The sequence below is a fragment of the Lithobates pipiens genome, unplaced genomic scaffold (assembly GCF_037356315.1).
Source record: "Lithobates pipiens isolate NorthernLeopardFrog02 unplaced genomic scaffold, aLitPip1_a1.2 Scaffold_25, whole genome shotgun sequence".
Classification (NCBI taxonomy): Eukaryota; Metazoa; Chordata; class Amphibia; order Anura; family Ranidae; genus Lithobates; species Lithobates pipiens.
This window is the reverse complement of record NW_027507787.1, coordinates 233,037,986-233,061,592: the sequence shown is the minus strand read 5'-3', so window position 1 is coordinate 233,061,592 and position 23,607 is coordinate 233,037,986. Positions and strand designations below refer to the sequence as shown.

At 43.4% G+C, this 23,607-nt stretch overlaps 1 protein-coding gene across 1 annotated transcript in view; it reads right to left on the bottom strand.

The window, feature by feature from the left end:
* ARHGAP19 (Rho GTPase activating protein 19) overlaps positions 1-23,607 on the bottom strand; it is a 66,968-nt gene that overhangs the window by 11,503 nt on the left and 31,858 nt on the right. Inside the window, exons 6-8 of the mRNA XM_077455661.1 lie at positions 17,850-17,936; positions 6,902-6,967; positions 1,167-1,364 (exon numbers count right to left, since the gene is read on the bottom strand). Coding sequence (XP_077311787.1) covers positions 1,167-1,364; positions 6,902-6,967; positions 17,850-17,936 — 351 coding nt within the window. The remainder of the gene's footprint in view (positions 1-1,166; positions 1,365-6,901; positions 6,968-17,849; positions 17,937-23,607) is intronic.

Here is a 23,607-nt window from a genome sequence, read left to right as displayed (position 1 = left end):
CAGCTCTTTGGTCTTGGCCATGGTGGAGAGATTGGAATTCGATTGGTTGTTTCTGTGGACAGGTGTTTTTTATACAGGTAACAAGCTGAGATTAGGAGCACTCCCTTTAAGAGAGAGAGAGAGAGAGAGAGAGTGCTCCTAATCTCAGCTCATTACCTGTAAAGAAGACACCGGGGAGCCAGAAATCTTGCTGATCGATAGGAGATCAAATACTTTTTTCACACATTAAAATGCAAATCAATTTATAACTTTTGTGAAATGCATTTTTCTGTATATTTTAGTTGTTACTCTGTCTCTCACTGTTATAATAAACCGACCAATAAAATTATAGACTGATCAGACATACAAAATCAGCAGGAGAGCAAATATTTTTTTCCCCTAAATATAAATCTATATATTTTATTCTCCATCTATCTATACGCAAAATAAATATATATTTAGCGTATTATTTATAGATGGAGAATAAAATGGATATACAGAATATATATATATATAAAAATTACACACAGGTTAAAGAGCCTCTTACATTAAGAAGCTTGGCCAGTAGAGGGCAGTACAAGTACATACTAATCATAGTATAAACCGACTGCAACATGGTTAGAACTCCCAGATGTTCATTGATGGCAAATGATTAAAATTCAAATTATTTTATCAATCCCAAGAGAAATTAGAATAATTATTCAAGGTTCCTACATGGTTCAATTTCTTAGCGTATTTAAATCTTCTAGTCCAACACTCACCGCCCCCCACCCCCGACCGACAATGGTGCGGTCTACTGTGCCTGCTGTTTTCCTCAATCCAGAGGGGGGGGGGGGGGGGGGGTGTATACTCTAATATAAGAGGTGTGTTATTGGCCAGATCACCAGGTGAAAAAACAGAGGGGAGAATAATAAAACTAAAAATAATAAAACAAATGCAGCCGCCACATCCAATGATTGGTAAGCTGCAATAGATTACATTTTGTGGTTTAATACAGCTTCAACAGAGAACATTTCTGTTCTGGGTGATCTCATTATTCTGTAAATCGGGGGGGGGGGGCAGGGTGTCTCCTTATACGCAAGATCGGGGGGCGGTCTCCTTATGCGGCAGATGGGGGGGGTCTCCTTATGCAGCAGATCGGGGGGGGGCGGGGTCTCATTCGGTAGATCGGGGGGGTCTCCACCTACCTGACGAAGGAGCTTCTTCTTCTTGGCGGAGTCCGGCATGCTGTGGACGTGCTGGAAGAGATCCCGCAGCGCCTGCTCCGTCCGCTGCTGCGTCAGCTCCTGCTGAGAGGCGGAAGAGCCAGGCGACGAGGCCAACCGGCTTCTCTTTGGATTTCCCTTCACGAACGAAGACCGCGAGGACGGCAAATCCAGGTCATCCTGTACAGACGGGGAGGAGAATATTCTAAACAATCTATACATATAAAAAGATCACCCGGGCCTTCCACAATTGTGAAATAGATATAAACACACACAGACAAATCTGAACAATAAATGTTTGGTGTAAATTAAAAAAAAAAAAAAAAAAAAACACAACTTTACGTAAAAATAAAAAGTGCATAGTAATTCAGCCAGAAAATCTGCATATACGTTCGTTCTGTGAGAATTGGGCAAAAATTAAACAAAAAAAAAAAAAAAAAAAAGTTTAGCCACTTGCTGACCCGGCCTTTTCTGCCACTTTTTGTTTACAAGTTTAAATCCGTATTTTTTGCTATAAATTATTTAGAACCCTCAAACATTTTTTTTTTCAGCAGAAACCCTACAGAATAAAATTGGTGCGGTAATATAAATAAGGGATCACGGGTACTCTTTATGGAGAGATCGGGAGTCAAAAAGACCCCAAATCTTTCCGTTAATCTTTTTTTTTTCCCAAGCAATAGTTTACTTCCACCCTACACAGGAAGTGACATCATGACGTCGCTCCTGTCCTCCAAGGCCATAGAGGCAATCCGAGACAATTTGGTCTCTTTTCGCCTCTTTTCAAATGGACACCGAGAGGACCTGTATGCATGCAATGTCATTATGTGTTGCGCCTCTGGGCCTGCTGCAAACCTTCTTGTTCTACTGTCCCCGATAGGGCAAAAGCCGCTGCCTGCCTTCAAGCCCTCCTTCGCCTCGGCAAACAGTGCCCATAAAGGGCGGAGGAGGAGAGGACACACCAGCCAGCCACAGCAGGGCCAGGGTGCGAGCCAACCACCCACGATGACCCACCCACAGCAGGGCCAGGGTGCCAGCCAGCCAGCCACCCATGATGACCCACCCACAGCAGGGCCAGCCAACCACCCACAGTAGGGCCAGGGTGCCAGCCAACCACCCACGATGACCCACCCACATTAGAGCCAGGGTGCCAGCCAACCACTCAAGGTAACCCACCAGCAGCAGGGCCAGGGTGCCAGCCAACCACCCACAGTAGGGCCAGGGTGCCAGCCAACCACCCATGATGACCCACGCACAGTAGGGCCTGGGTGTCAGCCAACCACCCAAGGTGACCCACCCACAGCAGGGCCAGGGTGCCAGCCAACCACCCAAGGTGACCCACCCACAGCAGGGCCAGCCAGCCACAGAGTATGCGGGAGCCAGCCACAGCTACAGTACCCATAGTTAAGGTAAGAGGAGCACTAGAGTGTGTCAATTTTATTTCTACTTTGTGAGAGGTTGGGGCAGGGGGGAAAGTCGTGTCACAAGGAGGGGGTCCCATGAGGACCAGAGTGAATGAAGGTGTTCACTGTACACCATGTTAGAAAGAGCCCCCCCCCCCCCTTCAGGTCCCATTATATCCCTTTGTAGTCACTAATGGGACCTGCGGGGGACACTTTGCAGACTGTCTGTCTAATGGACACTGTTAGAGAGGGACACCCCCCCCCCCCAGGTCCCATTAAATAAAAACGCAGAAGTTGTACTTTGTGCATAATATAGGGGAGGGAGTCAGGGGCGGACCATGGGTGGGGTCAGACAGGGGGCCCTTGCTTTATTTGGTCCGGGGGGCCCTGAGTGCTGCCAGTCTGCCCCTGTATGTATACACATGTATTGCGGGCGGCAAGTGGTTAGGCTATTGCCTCCTTTGAATGAATGTTCTTCTATTGCAGGGCAGTAGTAAAATACCTCATTATGACCACTAGATGGAGCTCCAGACCATAGGACATACTGTACATCTTTATAACAAGAGAGATCGTACAAAGAACACAAATCACATCTGAAAAGTCTCAGAAAATGCAGATTACACCTCAGAACATTATTTCTAATTGGTTGACAATTACGGGGGGGGGTCGGGGAAATTAGTATTTCAAATTTAAAAATGACATTTTTACAAATTTACACTGCACAATTCTGGCCAAAATGAGAATCACATTTTTTTTCACTTAGCGTAAAAAGATCACGATTCTCTTGTGACGTAAAATCTTTCACATTATACAAAAAAATAAATTAATAATAATAATAATAATGGCTAACGTTACTGGTTAGTTTTTTTTCTTTTTTAATTTTCCAAAAAAATAAAAAATTTGCGTTTGAAAGACCACTGCGCAAATACAGTGTGACCTAAAATTTTGCAACCACCATTTTATTCTTTAGGGCGTCTACTAAAAATGGGAAAAAAATAATAATAATAATATTATATATATATATATATATATATATATATATATATATATATATATATATATATATATATATATATATATTATTTTTTTTTTATATGTTCGGGGGTTCTAAGTAATTTTCTAGCAAAAAAAAAAAAGATTTTTAACTCGAAACCAACAAATGTCAGAAAAGGGTTTAGTGTTTAAGCGGTTAAACTTTTTTCACTTACACATGAACTCTATTCCATTGACAAATTGTTACAAATTTTCTACTTAAGTTCAACTGATGCATGTTGTGATTCTTGGCAGACTGCCCAGTCTATCTCTTTCTTTTGAGGGCTGTGGCTTCAGAAGAGCAGAGAGAATTCTTTGCATAGTAAGAATCAGGAAACACTTTAGTCAAGATCGCAACAGGAAAAAAAAAAAAAAAATTGCGATGACGATTAATCGTGCAGCTCTACAAAACAGGTAATTTTTTCCCCTTCACTGATGGGCACTGAGGCGGCAGTGCTGATATTCCCTGCCTCGATTATCAGTGTAGATGTCCCTTTAACACAAGCCGGTTATCGTCTCTCTTCTCCCCTCCTCTCGCTGTCAGTGTGAGGAAAAGAATGCAGATAACTGGCTTGTGTTTAGCTGTGATTGGGCATGTGGGTAAAGGGCCGCTATGATTGGCCCTTTACCCCCATCAGCTAAGTCCAAAGGACTCCGCAATCACAGAGCATGTTGCAGGAGGGCACACAGGCAGTGTGATCATGGGAGGATGTCCATGGATACCCCTCTCGGCAAAGCAAGTCCATGCTGTAGCCATTTTTTTCGGGCATTTTTCATGTAAAGAAATAAATTTTTTACCCTATATTTTAGGTTTTCACTTTCTTTACTTGCAAAACCAATAAACATATAATGAAATACAATAAGATAAAAAAAAAAAAAAAATACAAAATAATAATAATAAAAAAAAAGAAAAAAAAATATTTTTTTGCTAGAAAATTACTTAGAACCTCCAAACATGATACATTTTCCGAAAGCAGCTACCCTAGAGCCGGGGTAAGCAAACTGGGGCCCTCCAGCTGTTGTGGAACTACATTTCCCATGAGGCATTGCAAGGCTGGCAGTTACAATCACTCCCAGAGGCATGATGCGACTTGTAGCTGGAGCTAGAGGGCCCCGAGTTGCCACCCCTGCCCTTGAGAATAAAATGGTGGCTGTTTTTTCTTTTATGTCACATGCAATTTGTGTAGCAGTTTATCAAAATGCATAAAAATACACGTCAATGAATTTTGATGCACACAACACACAATTTTTTTTTTTTGTCAAATATAAAAATAGTAAATAGATAGCAAATGTGAAGATTTATACCCTTTTCACAATGAGGCAGTTTTCAGGCATTTTAGCTCTAGCACCTGAAAACTGCCTCCCATGCCACCTGAATGCGAAAGCCCGATCTTTCACCCTAGAAAAACTTGTGCACGCAGCATCTTTGGGGGTGGTTGCAATGAATGGGCAGCACCTGAAAAGCGATTTGGAAGCGCTGCAACACGGGCGTTTTTAAAAACCTTCTTAAAACAGCAGTAAAGAGCTGCTAAAACTAGCGGTGCTTTACCGCTAAACGCACGGGTGGCCAAAGGGTGAAAGGGGTCTTAAAATTGTGCGCGTCTGTGAAATGGTGATCAACTGCAGTACCTAAAATGGTCTACAGGAGACGTTTTAAAAGCCTTTGATGGTTACAAGCTTAGACTTAAACATCCCCTCCCCCGTGGAGCGAGCTTGTGCACGTGCCAGACCTACCTACCCAAGTCGGGGGGCTTCAAATTTAATTTTTCTTTTAACCTTATTTCTTTCACAAGAGGTGAACACTACACCCCTTGTAATAGATTTGGGCAGATGCAGGTACTTTCTATGGAGAGATTAGGGGCCTATTAGACCCCTTGATGTCTCCCATGACCTTCAAGGCAGCTGATCAAGCACAGATTGTGTTTAATTAACTGCTTCTCTGGATGTAGCACGCGGGGGAATAACCACTCTGAAAGTGGAAGTGATTAAATCCTTGTCACTTCCAGCTTCATTCATCAGAGAGGAACTGGGGGAACTGAGGCTCCTCCATCTTCTATGTAGGCAGTCGTCCTGACCTCATAGTGGTCCGGGCTCCCCGGGTGGGACAGAGGAGCACAAGAACAGCTTGTAGGTGGGCTACACAGTACTAGAAAAGTGAATGGGTTACTGGAGAGCCCCCCAGGATTACAATACAGAACCCGAACAATACCAGGATCGTGGCTGCAGCTATATCCATGATCCTGGTACAACCACTTGCTGTCCAGGTTAGAGAAATTTATTTTATCTATATATCAAAAGTATTGGGACATCTGGTCTTTACACAGGTATGTGTACTTTAATGGCCTCCCAGTCTTAGTCTTTAGGGTTCAATATTGAGTCAGCCTGCCCTTTGCAGCTTTAACAGCTTCAACTCTTCTGGGAAGGCTGTCAAGGTTTAGGAGATGCGTCTATGGGAATGTTTGACGAGAAGTCCTGGCTCGCCGTCTTCGCTCTAATTCATTCCAAAGGTGTTCTATCAGGTTGAGGTCAAGACTCTGTGCAGGTCAAACTCGCTCCTCCATGTCTTTATGGACCTTGCTTTGTGAACTGGTCCAAATCATTAGGTGGAGGGGGATTATGGTGTGGGGGGTTGTTTTTCAGGGGTGGGGCTTGGCCCCTTAGATCCAGCGAAGGGAACTCTTAAGGCGTCAGCATACCAAGACATTTTGGACAATTTCATGCTCCCAACTTTGTGAAAACAGTTTGGGGACGTCCCCTTCTGGTTCCAACATGACTGCGCACCAGTGCACAAAGCAAGGTCCATAAAGACATGGATGAGCAAGTTTGGGGTGGAGGAACTTGACCTCCACCTCCTTCTCGGCGTATGGAGGACCCCCGGGTCCTTCTCGGGGGTAAGGAGGATCCCCCGCCTCCTTCTCAGGGGGAAGGAGGATCCCCCGCCTCCTTCTCAGGGGGAAGGAGGATCCCCCGCCTCCTTCTCAGGGGGAAGGAGGATCCCCCGCCTCCTTCTCAGGGGGAAGGAGGATCCCCCGCCTCCTTCTCAGGGGGAAGGAGGATCCCCCGCCTCCTTCTCAGGGGGAAGGAGGATCCCCCGCCTCCTTCTCAGGGGGAAGGAGGATCCCCCGCCTCCTTCTCAGGGGGAAGGAGGATCCCCCGCCTCCTTCTCAGGGGGAAGGAGGATCCCCCGCCTCCTTCTCGGGGTAAGGAGGATCCCCCGCCTTCTTCACGGCGTACAGAAGGACCTCCAACATGGCCTGAAAGATACTCAGTCTTGTTCATTGTTACCTTTGAGGACAGAGTCTTGCTCCCGCCGATGTACACTCGAGCATATTCCCGTATGTATGAAGGAGCCTGAAAAACAAAACAACACAAAAATCAGAGAACGTTATTTCTGAAGCCTCAATGCAGACTGCAAAACATCCCTCACTTCATCCATTTTCATGTGTGCAGATATACAATTAACTCGCATTAAAGCAATTCCATTTGCAATTGTAAAGCGTGGGCAGACAGCTGGGACGCCATTACTGAAACAAAGCTAGAATTCCCTTGAAATCGTCTTTATTGTCCCCGAAATCTGGTGTAATAATTTAGTTGCAGACAAGATGCAATAATAACAATTGAATAGAACACAAGTAGACAAAAGCGTCAAAAATTTGTACTGGGGCTTCATTTCTCTTTTTCAGCCAGTAGGCGCACGTGTTCTCCGACACCCTAGAACTGGATGCATTCAACATATACTAATTTGAATATGTACTCTCCTCCTTGTGGCTCGGTTTGCAACATTGATCCTTTCCCCCATAATTGCGCTACCAGGGGGGTCTCAAACTGGCGGCCCTCCAGCTGTTCCAAAACTTCAAGTCCCATGAGGCATTGCAAGGCTATGGCCAAGGCTTAACTAAGCAGGACTCCCTCAAGCAATGTTCTTTGGGAATTCGAAAACTTTCAAACATTCAAAATCGATTCAAATACAAAATTCCAAAAGTGAATTAAATGGATTAAACAAAAATTAACTAAACTAATTTATGTAAATAACGGATCAAATTTTTTCATTCTGCGCATGTCTAATGTCCAAAGTCGCACAAGTGTGAAAGGGGCCTAAAACAACCCATTTCTTCAGGCGCTTCAAATGTACAAATCTATATCTCCTGGTTTGTAGACGCCATAACTTTCACACTAACCAATCAACATGCACTTTTTTTTTTTTTTTTAATACCAAAGACATTTTGACCCATTTATGAAAAAAAAAAAAAAAGTTTTATTTTTATTGGATGTTTTATAAACAAAAAGAAGAAAAATGTAGTCTATTTTGTTTCAATATTTTTGGTCTTTTTTTAAAATTATTATTATATAAAAAGTCAGCGGTGATCAAATACCAACAAAAGAAATCTTATTCGTAAAAAAAAAAAAAAAAAAAAAAATTATTATATATACATACACACACACACACACACACGAATTTAATTTGGGTACAGTGTTGCATGGCTGCGCAATTACACGTTAAAAGTAGCGCAGTGCTAAATAGCAAAAATTGTCCTGGTTATGAAGGGGGGATAAAACCTTCCTAGAATTTCACATTCCAAACGGAGTTGGTTACAAAAATCTCCTTAAAAAATTGAAAAAGAACCAACGTTTTCCTTTAAATGCCGATTGTATTGCCTGTATACAGGCTTAGACAAAAATAAGATGAAAAAAAATAAAAAAAAAATCATAAAAAGGTTACATCAATAATAATAATCTCTAATCTATTGCTCAATACACAAGATGCCACCTTCAGAAATCCCTCGTTTCTTAGTAGTCCAGTCCTTTGATCGTTGGAGGAGCTCCATAACCAAGGTTAATGGAGGAAGATTGAGGTCTATGATGTGGTCTGTGATGGCCCCAGGGCTCATCCTATTCAAGATAAGTGAACTTAATAAAAACGCCCTTTCCCGTCTCAGCTCCTAGTTCAGAATCCACGAGCAACCATCCCAGGAGTGTCCATTAACTCCAGTGTCAGATCTTCCCATTACTGGCTCGTCCTCGTCACTCAATTTTTCTTAGAAATCCGGCAATTACAGAAAACTCGAAAGCACGCACAGACACAGCGGGCTGACCTACGCATCTGAAGACCCTTTAGCGTGGCCTTTTCCATAGAAAACATTAATGTGAAGAACACCCGGTTTATTAGGAGTCATCTACAGCTACATGGTCTATAGGCGTCAGTAAAATGGCACACGTTGGCATGGCAACCTGAGGAGACATTCAACGTAGAGCAGAGACGAGCCTCCATAACACACTATATTGTCAAAAGTATTGTGACACCTGCCTTTACACGCACGTGAACTTTAATGACATCCCAGTCTTAGTCCGTAGGGTTCAATATTGAGTTGGCCCGCCCTTTGCAGCTATAACGGCTTCAACTCTTCTGGGAAGGCCGTCCACAAGGTTTAGGAGTGTGTCTATGGGAACGTTTGACCAATTCTTCCAGAAGAGCATTTGTGAGGACAGGCACTTGGAAGGCCCGGCTCGCAGTCTCTGCTCTAATCCCAAAGATGCTCTTTATGGACCTTTGCGCAATGGTCCAAACCATTTGGTGGTGGGGGGGGAGGGGGGATTATGGTGTGGGGTTGTTTTTCAGGGTTTGTCCCCTTAGTTCCAATGAAGGGAACTCTTAGGCCCCGGTCATGCAGGCTTGTCTGATCAGATCTGCCTATCCGTTTTCCAGGCAGACCTGATGGGACCATCCATGCACCTCCTTGGAGTGGCGAATGTCAGCGGTGAAACACCCACTGAAATCCACAAAATAGTCCTCTAGTTTTGTTTTTTAGTTTTCCCAAAAGTAAGAACAAAACATTACATTTATTCTGGGTCTAGAGTTGAATCCAACCATCCATAAAAAGGATGCATCTCGAGTTTGATGGCCATACACCTGGGGAATAATTCTTTGGCGCACCTTGATCTTCTGATGATCAGGCCATTTGGATTGCATAAAATGCTGTTTGGGCCAAGGATCAGGGTGTGCCGATGCATTTTGTAAACCTTTGCCGTAAAAAAAAAAAAAAAAAAACCCCACTAGGACTATTTTGAAAAATCAGTTTTGGGGCCATCATCTTTATGTCCCTTGGATGTTCCCTTCTGGAATTGCGAATTTCTCCACCTCTGCAAACTGTAAGGAGACTTAATTTTATATTAAAACGGTTTTCTTACTAAACTGAGTAAGAAAATCCGGTATCCTTGGCACCATACCTTGTGTATAACAATATACAGTGCATTGCAAAAGTATTCACCCCCTTGGCTTTTTACCTATTTTGTTACATTACAGACTTTAGTTCAATGTTTTTTTTTAATCTAAATTATATGTGATGGATCAGAACACAATAGTCTAAGTGGGAGAAGTAAAATTAGAAAACTATATACATAAAATTATTTTTCAGAAATAAAAAAAACTGATAATTGGCATGTGCGTATGTATTCACTCCCCTTTGTTATGAAGCCCATAAAAAGCTCTGGTGCAACCAATTACCTTCAGAAGTCACATAATTAGTGAAATGATGTCCACCTTTGTGCAATCTAAGTGTCACATGACCTGTCATTACACATACACAACTTTTTGAAAGGCCCCAGAGGCTGCAACACCTAAGTAAGAGGCATCACTAACCAAACCCTGCCATGAAGACCAAGGAACTCTCCAAACAAGTAAGGGACAATGTTGTTGAGAAGTACAAGTCAGGGTTGGGTTATAAAAAAAAAAAAAAAATATCCAAATCTTTGATGACCCCTAGGAGCCCCATCAAATCTATCATAACCAAATGGAAAGAACATGGCACAACAGCAAACCTGCCAAGAGACGGCCGCACACCAAAATTCACGGACTGGGCAAGGAGGGCATGAATCAGAGAGGAGCACAGAGACCTAAGGTACCGTATATACTCGAGTATAAGCCGAGATTTTCAGTCTCTTTGAGGCTGAAAGTGCCCCCCTCGGCTTATACTCGAGTCATCGCCGTCTGCCTGCCCGATCAGCGTGTCGTGCAGACAGACGGCGGACATTCTACTATTCAAAAGCCGCGCCTCCGTCTGTGATAGGCGGAACACTCAATTTCCCAGCAGTCAGTGTTCCGCCTATCACGGACATCCGCTCATCCTCATACTACGGACGAGGATGAGAGGATGTCCGTGATAGGCGGAACACAGACTGCTGGGAAATTGAGTGTTCCGCCTATCACAGACGGAGGCGCGGCTTTTGAACAGAGGAATGGGCGCCGACGAAGAGCGGCGATCCTGGCATGGCGGGACGACGGAGGCACGGGACGACGGAGGCATGGGACACAGGTAGGCTGGACACACAAGGCTGCACGGACACACACACAGGGATGGATGGACACACACACACACAGGGATGGACGGACGGACACACACACAGGGATGGACGGATGGATGGACGGACACACACACACACACACACACACACACAGGCATGGATGGACACACACACAGGGATGGACGGACGGACACACACACACAGGGATGGACGGATGGACACACACACACACAGGCATGGACGGACACACACACAGGACACACACACACAGGACACACACACACAGGGATGGACGGACGGACACACACACACACAGGCATGGACGGACACACACACAGGACACACACACACAGGCATGGACGGACACACACACACAGGACACACACACACAGGCATGGACGGACACACACACAGGACACACACACACAGGCATGGACGGACACACACACAGGACACACACACACAGGCATGGACGGACACACACACAGGCATGGACGGACACACACACAGGCATGGACGGACACACACACAGGCATGGACGGACACACACACAGGCATGGACGGACACACACACAGGCATGGACGGACACACACACAGGCATGGACGGACACACACACAGGACACACACACACACAGGGATGGACGGACACACACACACAGGGATGGACGGACACACACACAGGGATGGACGGACACACACACAGGGATGGACGGACACACACACAGGGATGGACGGACACACACAGGGATGGATGGACACACACAGGGATGGATGGACACACACACAGGGATATACGGACACACAGGGATGGACAGGCATGTCTCACCCTCGGCTTATACACGAGTCAATAAGTTTCCCAGTTTTTTTGGGGTAAATTGGGGGCCTCGGCTTATATTCGGGTCGGCCTATACTTGAGTATATACGGTAACCCTGGAGGAGCTGCAGAGTTCCACAGCAGAGACTGGAGTATCTGTACATAGGACGACAATAAGTCGTACGCTCCATAGAGTTGGGCTTTACGGCAGAGTGGCCAGAAGAAGTTAGACATTACTTTCAGCAAAAAACAAAATGGCGCGTTTTGAGTTTGCGAAAAGGCATGTGGGAGACTCCCAAGATGTATGGAGGAAGGTGCTCTGGTCTGATGAGACTAAAATAGAAATGTTTGGCCAAAGAAAAACGCTATGTCTGGCGCAAACTCAACACATCACCCAAAGAACACCATCCCCACTGTGAAACATGGTGGTGGCAGCATCATGCTGTGGGGATGTTTTTCAGCAGTTGGGACTGGGAAACTGGTCAGAGTTGAGGGAAAAATGGACGGTGCTAAATACAGGGACATTCTTGAGCAAAACCTCTACCAGTCTGTGTGTGATTTGAGGCTAGGACGGAGGTTCACCTTCCAGCAGGACAATGACCCCAAACACACTGCTAAGGGCTAAGGGGTTTAAGTGGAAACATGTAAATGTGTTGGAATGGCCTAGTCAAAGCCCAGACTTCAATCCAATAGAAAATCTGTGGTCAGACTTAAAGATTGCTGTTCAAAAGCGCAAACCATCCAACTTGAAGGAGCTGGAGCAGTTTTACAAGGAGGAATGGGCATAAATTCCAGTGGTAAGATGTGGGAAGACTCACAGAGACTTATCCAAAGAGACTTGGAGCTGTGATAGCCGCAAAAGGCGGCTCTACAAAGTATTGACTTTAGGGGGGTGAATAGTTATGCACATTGACTTTTTCTGTTATTTTGTCCTATTTCTTGTTTGTGTCAGAAAAAAAAAAAAAAAAACATCTTCAAACTTGTGGGCGTGTCCTGCAAATGAAATGATGCAAATCCTCAAACAATCCACGTTAATTCCAGGTTGTGAGGCAACAAAACATGAAAAATGCCAAGAAGGGTGAATACTTTTGCAAGGCACTGTAACTATAGAAGACATTTTTTTTTCTTCTACAGGATTATCACCAACATGGTGAAAGGTGGAGGAGAACCTGTTGACTTATTTCGATGGAAAAATCAATCCAGCAACATTGCATACTGGCTATAGATTGGACTTTTATCTTAAGCGATATGGAATGAACGTATTTTTCCCTCCATAAGGCGCACTCCCCCCCCCCCCCCCCAAAAAATGGGGGGAAATTCTGCTGAGTCTTATGGAGCGAATATTGACCAGGCAACGCCCCCCTCCCCTGGGTTTTAGTACCGGCGGGAGAGCGGAGGACAGACATCCCAAGCCCCCACAAGCGCTGGGCGATCGCCCGGCTGGGCCTGTCACTCAGACAGAAGACAGAGCAGCCAAATGGAGTACGGACGCGCTGGCTGCTCGGTCTTCTGTCAGGTGGACGTGATGATGTCAGGTCAGGCTGCATTTATGGGACTAGTAAGGCTGCATTTATGGGACTGGTCAGGCTGCATTTATGGGACTGGTCAGGCTGCATTTATGGGACTGGTCAGGCTGCATTTATGGGACTGGTCAGGCTGCATTTATGGGACTGGTCAGGCTGCATTTATGGGACTGGTCAGGCTGCATTTATGGGACTGGTCAGGCTGCATTTATGGGACTGGTCAGGCTGCATTTATGGGACTGGTCAGGCTGCATTTATGGGACTGGTCAGGCTGCATTTATGGGACTGGTCAGGCTGCATTTATGGGACTGGTCAGGCTGCATTTATGGGACTGGTCAGGCTGCATTTATGGGACTGGTCAGGCTGCATTTATGGGACTGGTCAGGCTGCATTTCTTTGGCACTGGTCAAAATATGGTACATCAACCAGAAGTGAAAATCTGCTGTAGAGGGAATTGGGATGTTTGAAAGTTGTTCACAGTTGCCAAGTAATCATTGAGGAAAGAAAAGAAAAGAAAAGAGAAAAAAATAAACTGTCAGAAAAATATATTGAAGTTCAAAAAAGAGGAAGCCTAGCAGACGTTATTTGGAGAGCAATCCACCCAGAAAAATCGGTTACAAAAAGTAAAAGTCTGCATGTTGTAAACTGCAAAAAAAATAAAAAGCAACTACAAAAACACACACACACACACACACACAAATGTCCAGCTACAGGGCCATTGCAAAAATCAAAAATTTAAAGTATAATAAATCTAGGAAAACAGAAAATAAATATTTTTTATAAAATAAGAGTATAACCACATGCCATAGCTGAAAGACGGCTACAGCACGGTTGGCTTATTCTGGTAGGGTGTCCATGGACGTCCTCCCGGAATCTTGCTTCCATGCGTCCCCTGGGGCGCGCACCCGGGAACATCAGTGACCGCTGGGTCCGGAGGACCCGATGCATCACGGTAAACGGCTGCTGATAGCGGTAGTTTACCACGTGATCGCTCCGTCAAATGACGGAGCAAACACTTGTAAACAAACCGGTGTCATGACGTGTACCAATCGGTACAGTGAGAGGGGGAGAGATGGCAGAAGCGCTGTGGCCTGGATGTGTAGTGCCCACAGCGCTGCTCAGTGCCCATACTGTGCAACACTCTGCCCATACTGTGCAACACTCTGCCCATACTGTGCAACACTCTGCCCATACTGTGCAACACTCTGCCAATAAATTTTAAAAGAAACAAAGAATTTTATTTTTATTTATTTCTTACCAAATTTTCAGTCTTTTTTTGATTCATAGCACAAAAAATAAAAAACCCAGCTGTGATTAAATACCACCAAAAGAAAGCTCGATTTGTGTGAAAAAAAGGACAAAAATGTCATTTGAGTACAGTGTTGCATGACTGAGTAATTGTCATTCAAAGTGTGAGAGCACCGAAAGCTGGAAATTGGTCTGGTTAGGAAGGGGGTTTAAGTGCCCAGTGGGAAAGTGGTTAAAAAGGGGGGGGGGGAAAAAAATAAATAAATCAAAACATCAGTTGAAATAATAAAAATATAAAAAATTGGACCTAAAAACTAGGGATGCACTGATACATTTTTTTTTTTTTTTTTTTTTTTTTTTTACAATGAGTACCAATACTTTTTTTTTTTTTTTTGTACTCGCCGATACCAATTACCGATACCTACCGCAACCGTTTTGTTTTAAACTTCAGCTGTTATTAATATTGCAAAGTAGGGCTGAAACAACTAATCGATTATGAAATTAATCGATTACTATTTTCATAATCGATTAATCGGCCAGTAACATAATGGGGTTAAAAAAAAAAAAAAAAAAAAAAAGAGCCCTTTATATTACACAAATATAATCACTACTGTAAATATTACTCTCACTGTTCTACAGTAAAAAAATAAAAAAATGAACCCCTTCCAGTACTGATTATCTGCTTTTTTGTACTATAAAGGGCTAATTTTGGTCTTTTTAACCCCATTATGTTACTAAACATCTTAGACCTGGTTCACATCTATATGTTTATTGGTGCTTTTTGCAGAAACTCACTACAGTTCATTTACATGGTTTCCTATGGGACACATTCATATCTGTGCTTTGTTCAGCCGCTGCATCTTTGGAAAGGATCAGGGACTTTTAACGCTTTTTTGGTTCAATATACCTCAATGGAGAAGCCGCAGAAAAGAATGTAATGTGTTTTTGCAGCAATTTGTGTTTTTTAATCTGCCCAAAAAGAAAATATGCAAAAAATGCAAATTGCAGTAAAATCACGCGCGCAAAAATCAAAACGCACAGCAAAAAGGCACTGCAGAAACCGATCAAAAGCAAAAACTGCGTAGGTGTACCGAGCCTTATGCTGGCCACACGGATCAATTTTCAGGTGAGAATATTCAGATGAAAAATCTTTGTACATTCGCTGAATGAAAGAATTTTGTTTGAAATTTTCACTTCATTTCTGAACAAAAACCACATAAACTGTCTGAAAATTCCTTTGACCGATAAGTTTTCTATTCTTTCCAATTTTTCCCATCACTGTGGTGGAAAATGAACGTCAATTTGACCCACTTTTTTTTTTTAGGTCATTAACCGATTAATCAAAACAATCGGCCAACGAATCGATTATGAAAATAATCGTTAGTTGCAGCCCTAGTGCAAAGCATTGAAAAGTTATTTACAAATTAAATACATTTTTTATTTTTCTTATTTTGTGCTTTTTCAATGTTAAATGTGTAAATGTGTGTTAATATATGTGTGTAAAAATATTCACCAACAAAACAAAAAGTTTTAATTGTCGTTTATAAAATAGACATGAACAAAAAGAAAAAAAAAAATAAAGCAGGAAAAGAAAAATTTAAATGGCGGCAAATAGGGAGTTAAGGCTGATTAGAGTAAATTAAGGGTTATTAAGAGGTTAAACAGGAGAACGTTTGTTCATCCATTGATCTGCAGATGAAGAAACAGAAAGATACAAAAGGAAACAAAATGTTTCTTTTTATTTTAGAGTTTCAGGACTGAGCAATGACAGTTCCAATTACTGGACTTCTTTAAAGCGGGAGTCCGCCGGGAGTGCGAGTTTTTTTTTTTTTTTTTTTTTTTTTTTTTTTTTTTTTAAAGCCAGCAGCTACAAATACTGCAGCTGCTGACTTTTAAAATAGTGACACTTACCTGTCCAGTGCGCCCGCGATGTTGGCACCCGAAGCCGATCTCTCAATCGTCTCTCGGGTGCTGCCGCCGCCATCTTGGGTATGGGAATCAGGAAGTGGAGCCTTTCGGCTTCATTTCCCGGTTCGCTACTGCGCATGCGCGAGTCGCGCTGCGCAATGAGGATGGACCCGCTGCCTCTGGGATCTGTGTGTTTCCCAGCAGGCAGCGGGGGACTTTCGGAAAGGGGCGTAATCTACGCCCCTTTCCGCAGAGAGCTATCCAGGAAGTGGGTGCAGATACCTGTACTGTACAGGTACCTGCACCCCCCTCCCCCCTGAAACGTGCCAATTGTGGCACCGGAGGGGGGGGGGGGGGGGGGATTCCAATGAGCGGAAGGTCCACTTTAGGGAGGACCTCCGCTTTAACACCGGGGAGACCCACCGACAGCTCAAAGAACGGAGCCTGAAAGTATCGGTTTCAGGTATCGGTGCATTTGCATGAGTACAGATACTTGTGCAAATACTCGGTATCGGTACCGACACTATTATAGGTGCAACCCTACCTAAAACCATTATAGCAACATTTACATAAATACAAGAACCTTGTTTTGTACCCTTAAAAATTTGCATTAAAGCGGAGGTCCACCCTAAAGTGGACCTTCCGCTCATTGGAACCCTCCCCCACTCCGGCGCCACAATTGGCACCTTTCAGGGGGGAGGGGGGTGCAGGTCCCTGTACAGTACAGGGATCTGCACCCACTTCCGGCGTAGATTCTGCAGAAGCGGATCCCAGAGACAGCGGGGACCATCCTTATTGCGAAGCGCGATTCGCGCATGCGCAGTAGGGAACCGGGAAATGAAGCCGAAAGGCTCCACTTCCTGATTCCCATACCCAAGATGGCGGCGGCAGTACCGGAGAGACGATCGAGAGATCGGCTTCGGGTGCCGACATCGCGGGCGCGCTGGGTGGGTAAATGTCATTATTTTAAAAGTCAGCAGCTGCAGTATTTGTAGCTGCTGGCTTACAAAAAAAAAAAAAAACACGGACTCCCGCTTTAACAGTGTTGGCATGCCTCACAAACGGAAAAAAGTTATTTTAAATAGCCTCGAAACAAAGTACAATTTCATTAGATTATTGTAACTGAAAAAAAAAAAAAAAAAAAAAAATTATATATATATATATATATATATATATATATATATATATATATATATATATATATATATATATATATATATATATATATATATATATATATATATATATATATATATATATATATATATATATATATATATATATATATACACATATACATACATACATATAAATAAATAATACAGCAAAACAGAAATAGGCCCTTTAGCACCATGCAATAAAAATGTTTTTATTGTAAACTAGAGTGTAAATAAAAAAAAAAAAAAAAAAGGAAGGACAAAATACACGGCTGTGCTTACCTTAAAAAGTTTTTGAGAATGTTTTATCATAAAGGTCACTCCATTTGTCAGCTTTATTATATGTTCTTGCAAATCATTAGCTGTAACCTGTAATGCAAACAGAGGCATCAACATCAGATCCCAATGTAGAGACAGATATTAAAAAGGCATCTACATACTTTAAACACTGCTTAGAACAGTCTATCCAAGGCTCCAGGCCAGCCACAAGCAATCAGGGTTCTGTGGAATATATTCCAAAGTCAAAGACGCCATATCTGCTGCCCTTACTCTTCAAATGTGAGAAGAAGCCAACCAGGTCTACTACAGGTGGTGCGTTTCAAGGGGAATCCCAAGCTTAGCTCAAAATGAAGAGGGGATTCCCTCTTGAAACGCATCAGGCGTAGTAGACCTGGATGGCTTCTCCTCATGTTGAAGAGCATGTTCAGCAGATCTAGGGTCTTTGATTTTGGAATATGTTGATGGGTTCAATATCATGCGTTTCTAATATTTGCCTTTATTAATAAATGATATATAAAAAGGTAATGGGCTAGGCTGGCATGCCATTGTTTTGTTGTTCCAGTGCTGTGTATATCAGGGCATCCCCAGTGGGCATCAAAGTGTGGTGGCCTTACACACATCTGAATTGGAACAGTGAAAAAAAAATAAAAAATCAACTGGTTTCTGAGCACCACACTTGAGCACAGGATGTTGTACTGCTTGGTAGGGTTCTGTGGAACCCTAGGGTTCCTCCAGAGGTTTCTAGGGGTTCCTTGAGCGAATTGATTGACCTCCCATTAAACCCAATTTACCTTCCAGGTGATGGTGCCTGCAACACCACTTGGCAGAGTTAACGGGAGAACATCAATTCATTTTTTAGCGGTCAGCAAGGGTGGCATTCTGACCGCCACTATAAAAAAGGAAGGGTTTCTTTCCACTGGCCACCAATGTAAAGAGCAGTTATCCCATTGACCCCCAATAAAGTGAGTTCTCAAAGACCTAAACATTATTTCAAAGGTTCCTTTAGGGCAGTGAAGGTGAACCGTGGCACTCCAGATGTTTTCGAACTACATTTCCCATGAAGCTCAACTACACTGCAGAGTGCATGAGCATCATGGGAAATGTAGTTCCAAAACATCTGGGGTGCCAAGATTCACCTTCACTGCTTTAGGGGAAAGAAAGAAAGAAAGAAAGAAAGAAAGAAAGAAAGAAAGAAAGAAAGAAAGAAAGAAAGAAAGAAAGAAAGAAAGAAAGAAAGAAAGAAAGAAAGAAAGAAAGAAAGAAAGAAAGAAAGAAAGAAAGAAAGAAAGAAAGAAAGAAAGAAAGAAAGAAAGAAAGAAAGAAAGAAAGAAAGAAAGAAAGAAAGAAAGAAAGAAAGAAAGAAAGAAAGAAAGAAAGAAAGAAAGAAAGAAAGAAAGAAAGAAAGAAAGAAAGAAAGAAAGAAAGAAAGAAAGAAAGAAAGAAAGAAAGAAAGAAAGAAAGAAAGAAAGAAAGAAAGAAAGAAAGAAAGAAAGAAAGAAAGGCCATCCAGAGATATACCAAAACGTAAATATTAAATCTAGGTGTATTTAAAGATTCTAAAGTATGTCCGCCACCAAAACTGCATTTATACACATCACATTGCGGGGTTAATTAGAATTTCCTTCATGTGAAGCCATGATTGGACCAATTCCAGGTACCAAGAAAATTCTAAATTCATAGCTTCTTCATTGTCCATGGTTGTATATTACCTTCCATTTGATAGCGTCTGCATAGTTTTGGGGCCAACCATTCTCCACCACGGTTCTGTGGAATCCCTGAATTCCTCCAGAGGTTGCTATGGGTTTCTTGAGCCGACTGACTGACCTCCTATTAAACCCTTACATTTGAGAGTGTCCACATAGTTCTGGAGCCAACCATTCTCCACCAGGGTTAGGTGGAACCCTAGGGTTCTCCCCAGAGGGGTTCTTTAAACTGTGGCTGATCTGAACTTCCGTGTGGTGGCCGAGTAGTTTTAGGGCAGACATCACTTGGGCAAACCTGTGGCATGACACCAATTAGCTTTTTAGCGGTCTGTAGGGTGGCATTCTCACCATCATTAGAACCACAAAAATCCTCAATAGGATCACACATATGAGCTTCTCTCTCTCTTTTAAGTTTGTTGTTGGACAAATAAATAATAGATTTTACATGTTCGCATCAACTGATTTGGTCTTCCATTGATGTGGAGCTACATCTACCTGATTTGGTCTTCCATTGATGTGGAGCTACATCTACCTGATTTGGTCTTCCATTGATGTGGAGCTACATCTACCCGATTTGGTCTTCCATTGATGTGGAGCTACATCTACCAGCTTCTACAACACTGGTGTGTGGCTGTACAGACTTTTAGAACCCCCCCAGTGCTTCCACTGAGGATTTTCGTGGTTATATCAATATGTTTGGGCACCAATTTGGTGCTCATGTTTCACCTTCCAGCTGCGAGGGATCTCAGTTTTGTTCCACCATTTATGAATTGAGCAACATTGCATAGCGCCTGAATCTTAATTTGCATTCTCATCATCACTGTAGGACAGTGTTTCTCCATTAGGGTTCCTCCAGATGTTGTTGGGGGTTCCTTGAGCAATGAGCAATTTCTGCCTCTTAGATAAGTTCCCACTGACAACTCATCTTTGTAGCCATCTGCAAGGGAGTAATTCTTGCCAATGACCACAAGTGTAAGGAGCATTCTTCCCACTGACCAACACACAAACGTATCCTGAGATGTAGATATAGTAATTTTTAGCAGCAATTCCAGAGACCGGAAAGTTATTTCAAGAGTTCCTCTCGGTTGGAAAGGTTGAGAAAGGCTGGTGGGGGGAGCATTTTTCTCACGGACCCCAAAAATTTGGATTTAGCTGGGTTTCCTCGAAACTGAAAAAATAATTTCAAGTGTTCTATTGGGGTAGAAAGTTTGAACAAGACTGCAAAGGCCAGTGCCATTTTGGCTAGAATGTGGTCAGTTAAAATGCAAAAAGATGTTCCCCAACTTGATTTGATACCATAATCTGGGGTTCACTCTAGGCTAGCCATCACAATCATTTGGGGCCAAGGGAATTGATACCTAAAAAACATTGGCATACAACCATAACCCCCCTACAGCTGGAGAATGGATAGCTGTAGTAGGTCATATGAGGAGGATGGAGGAACGGATTGCCCAAATACGATAGAAACAAAATCACTTCATACCAAAATGGACTCCATGGATTCTTTATATGGTTCCCGATGATTGCAGGGCCCTGGCATGACCCTCCATCGCAAATTACAGAAAGGCATGCTCACTTGGTTTAAAAAAAAAAAATAATAATTCTTGGGAATTCGTTGATGTGATATTTCTCCCCTACTGTGATCCTACCCTACCCTATCCCACCCCTAGGGTTGCCAACTTTTGCAAACCCGAACACTTTAGCGGAGCACGCCAATTTTTTTCTATAGTATAAACTATACATATATTTTGCTATTAACCACTTTCAGACCGGACCAATTTGCTGGTCAAAGACCAGACCACTTTTTGCGATTCGGCACTGCGTCGCTTTAACTGACAATTGCGCGGTCGTGCGACGTGGCTCACAAACAAAATTAACGTCCTTTTTTTCCCACAAATAGAGCTTTCTTTTGGTGGTATTTGATCACCCCTGCGGTTTTTATTTTTTGCGCTATAAACAAAAATAGAGCGACAATTTTGAAAAAAAACGCATTATTTTTTACTTTTTGTTATAATAAATATCCCCCAAAAATATATAAAAAAACATTTTTTCCCTCAGTTTAGGCCGATACGTATTCTTCTACATATTTTTGGTAAAAAAAAAAAAAAAAAAAAAAAAAATCGCAATAAGCGATTATTGATTGGTTTGCGCAAAAGTTATAGCGTTTACAAAATAGGGATAGTTTTATAGCATTTTTATTAATAATTTTTTATTATTTTTTTTTTTACTAAAATCAGCGATTTTTATTGTGACTGCGACATTGTGGGGGACCCATCGGATATTTTTGACACATTTTTGGGACCATTGTCATTTATACAGTAATCACTGCTATATAAATGCAGTGATTCCTGTGTAAATGACACTGGCAGTGAAGGGGTTAACCAGTGGGTGGCAGTGTAGGGGTTAAGTGTTCCTAGGGGTGTGTTACTAACTGTGGGGGGGTTGGGCTTTCATTTAGTGAACACTGATCTCTGCTCCAATCACATGGAGCAGAGATCAGCGTCACTAGTTGCTAGGCAGAATGGAGAAATGCTGTTTACTCGGCATTTCCTCCATTCGGCCGCTCTGTGAGACGATCGCGGGGATGCGACCGGACTCACGGGGGTCCCGACCAGCGCAGGAGCGCACCGCCGCCGGCGCGCTCCCGATGGCAGGGTGGCATTGAATATTGGACGTACCTGTACGCCAATATGCCTGCCCGTGCCATTCTGTCGACGTACATCGTCGTGCGCTGGTCGGGAAGGGGTTATATGACATTTCTAATCATATAAAGTTAACAAGAAGAGTCCCCCTTTACATCAGAGCCCACAGAGTACCCTCTGATGTAAGGGAGAACTCTGGGCACTCTAACATAAGGGATGCTCTGGGAACCCTGATATAAGGGGGAACACTGAGAACTCTGATGTACGGAGAGGACTCTAATGTAAGGGGAAAACACTGTGGCCTCTGGTTTAAAGGGGAAATTTGATGTAAGGGGTGCTCTGAGAACCCCGATTTACTTTCGTGTACTCACTCAGAGGCAGGGGAGAGAAGGGGGGAGACTTCAGTTACAGACAGGGATGGATGGTGAGCTCACTCATCCATTGGCAGTCAGCATCTCATCCAGATGTATCTGAGGCTGCTGAATTCAAATTTTTCCAGCCCCAACTTTCCTTTTCTGAGGCACAGCGCCGGGGATTGGAGTGTAAGCAGACCCAGAGGGGTAGGGGTGGGGGGGGGAGAGGTGCTGATCGAGCCCTCTCTCCTCTCCCGTCTGTGTTTCGGGGGGAGGTTTAGTGCTGGATTTGAGCAGTGTGAAAGAGTGTAACAGACACTTTTAGCTTAGACAACTGCAGCCAGCAACCCTGCTGGGAAGCCATAGTCCAGTCTAAATAATGTGTCTGGATTTCAGGCAGTCTGAAACCCGGACACATGATTCCAAACCCGAACTGTCCGGGTGAATCCTGGACAGGTGGCAATCCTACCCACTCCTCTGTTTCTTCAGATTTGATAAACAGTTGCAGTTGACATCCTGGAACACTTTGGGGGCCTCCATGATCAGAAAAGGGAGATCTTGGATTATCGGTCTTACAGTATATTCCAAGATGTTGCCCCATGTTTTCTCAAAACCAATGAGACGCCTAGAACTATGCAAAAATCTGTTCTTCGTGGTGAACTAGGACTCAGGAAGTTTTATATCCGAATATCATATCATTGCAATATTGAGCAAACAACCACCCACCGTATATACTCGAGTATAGGCCGACCCAAATATAAGCCGAGGCCCCCAATTTACCCCCAAAAAAACTGGCAAACTTATTGACTCGTGTATAAGCCGAGGGTGAGACATGCCTGTCCATCCCTGTGTGTGTGTCCGTCCATCCCTGTGTGTCCGTCATCCCTGTGTGTCCGTCCATCCCTGTGTGTCCGTCCATCCCTGTGTGTGTGTGTGTCCATCCATCCATCCATCCCTGTGTGTGTGTGTCTCCATCCATCCAGCCATCCATCCCTGTGTGTGTGTGTCTCCATCCATCCATCCATCCATCCCTGTGTGTGTGTGTCTCCATCCATCCATCCAT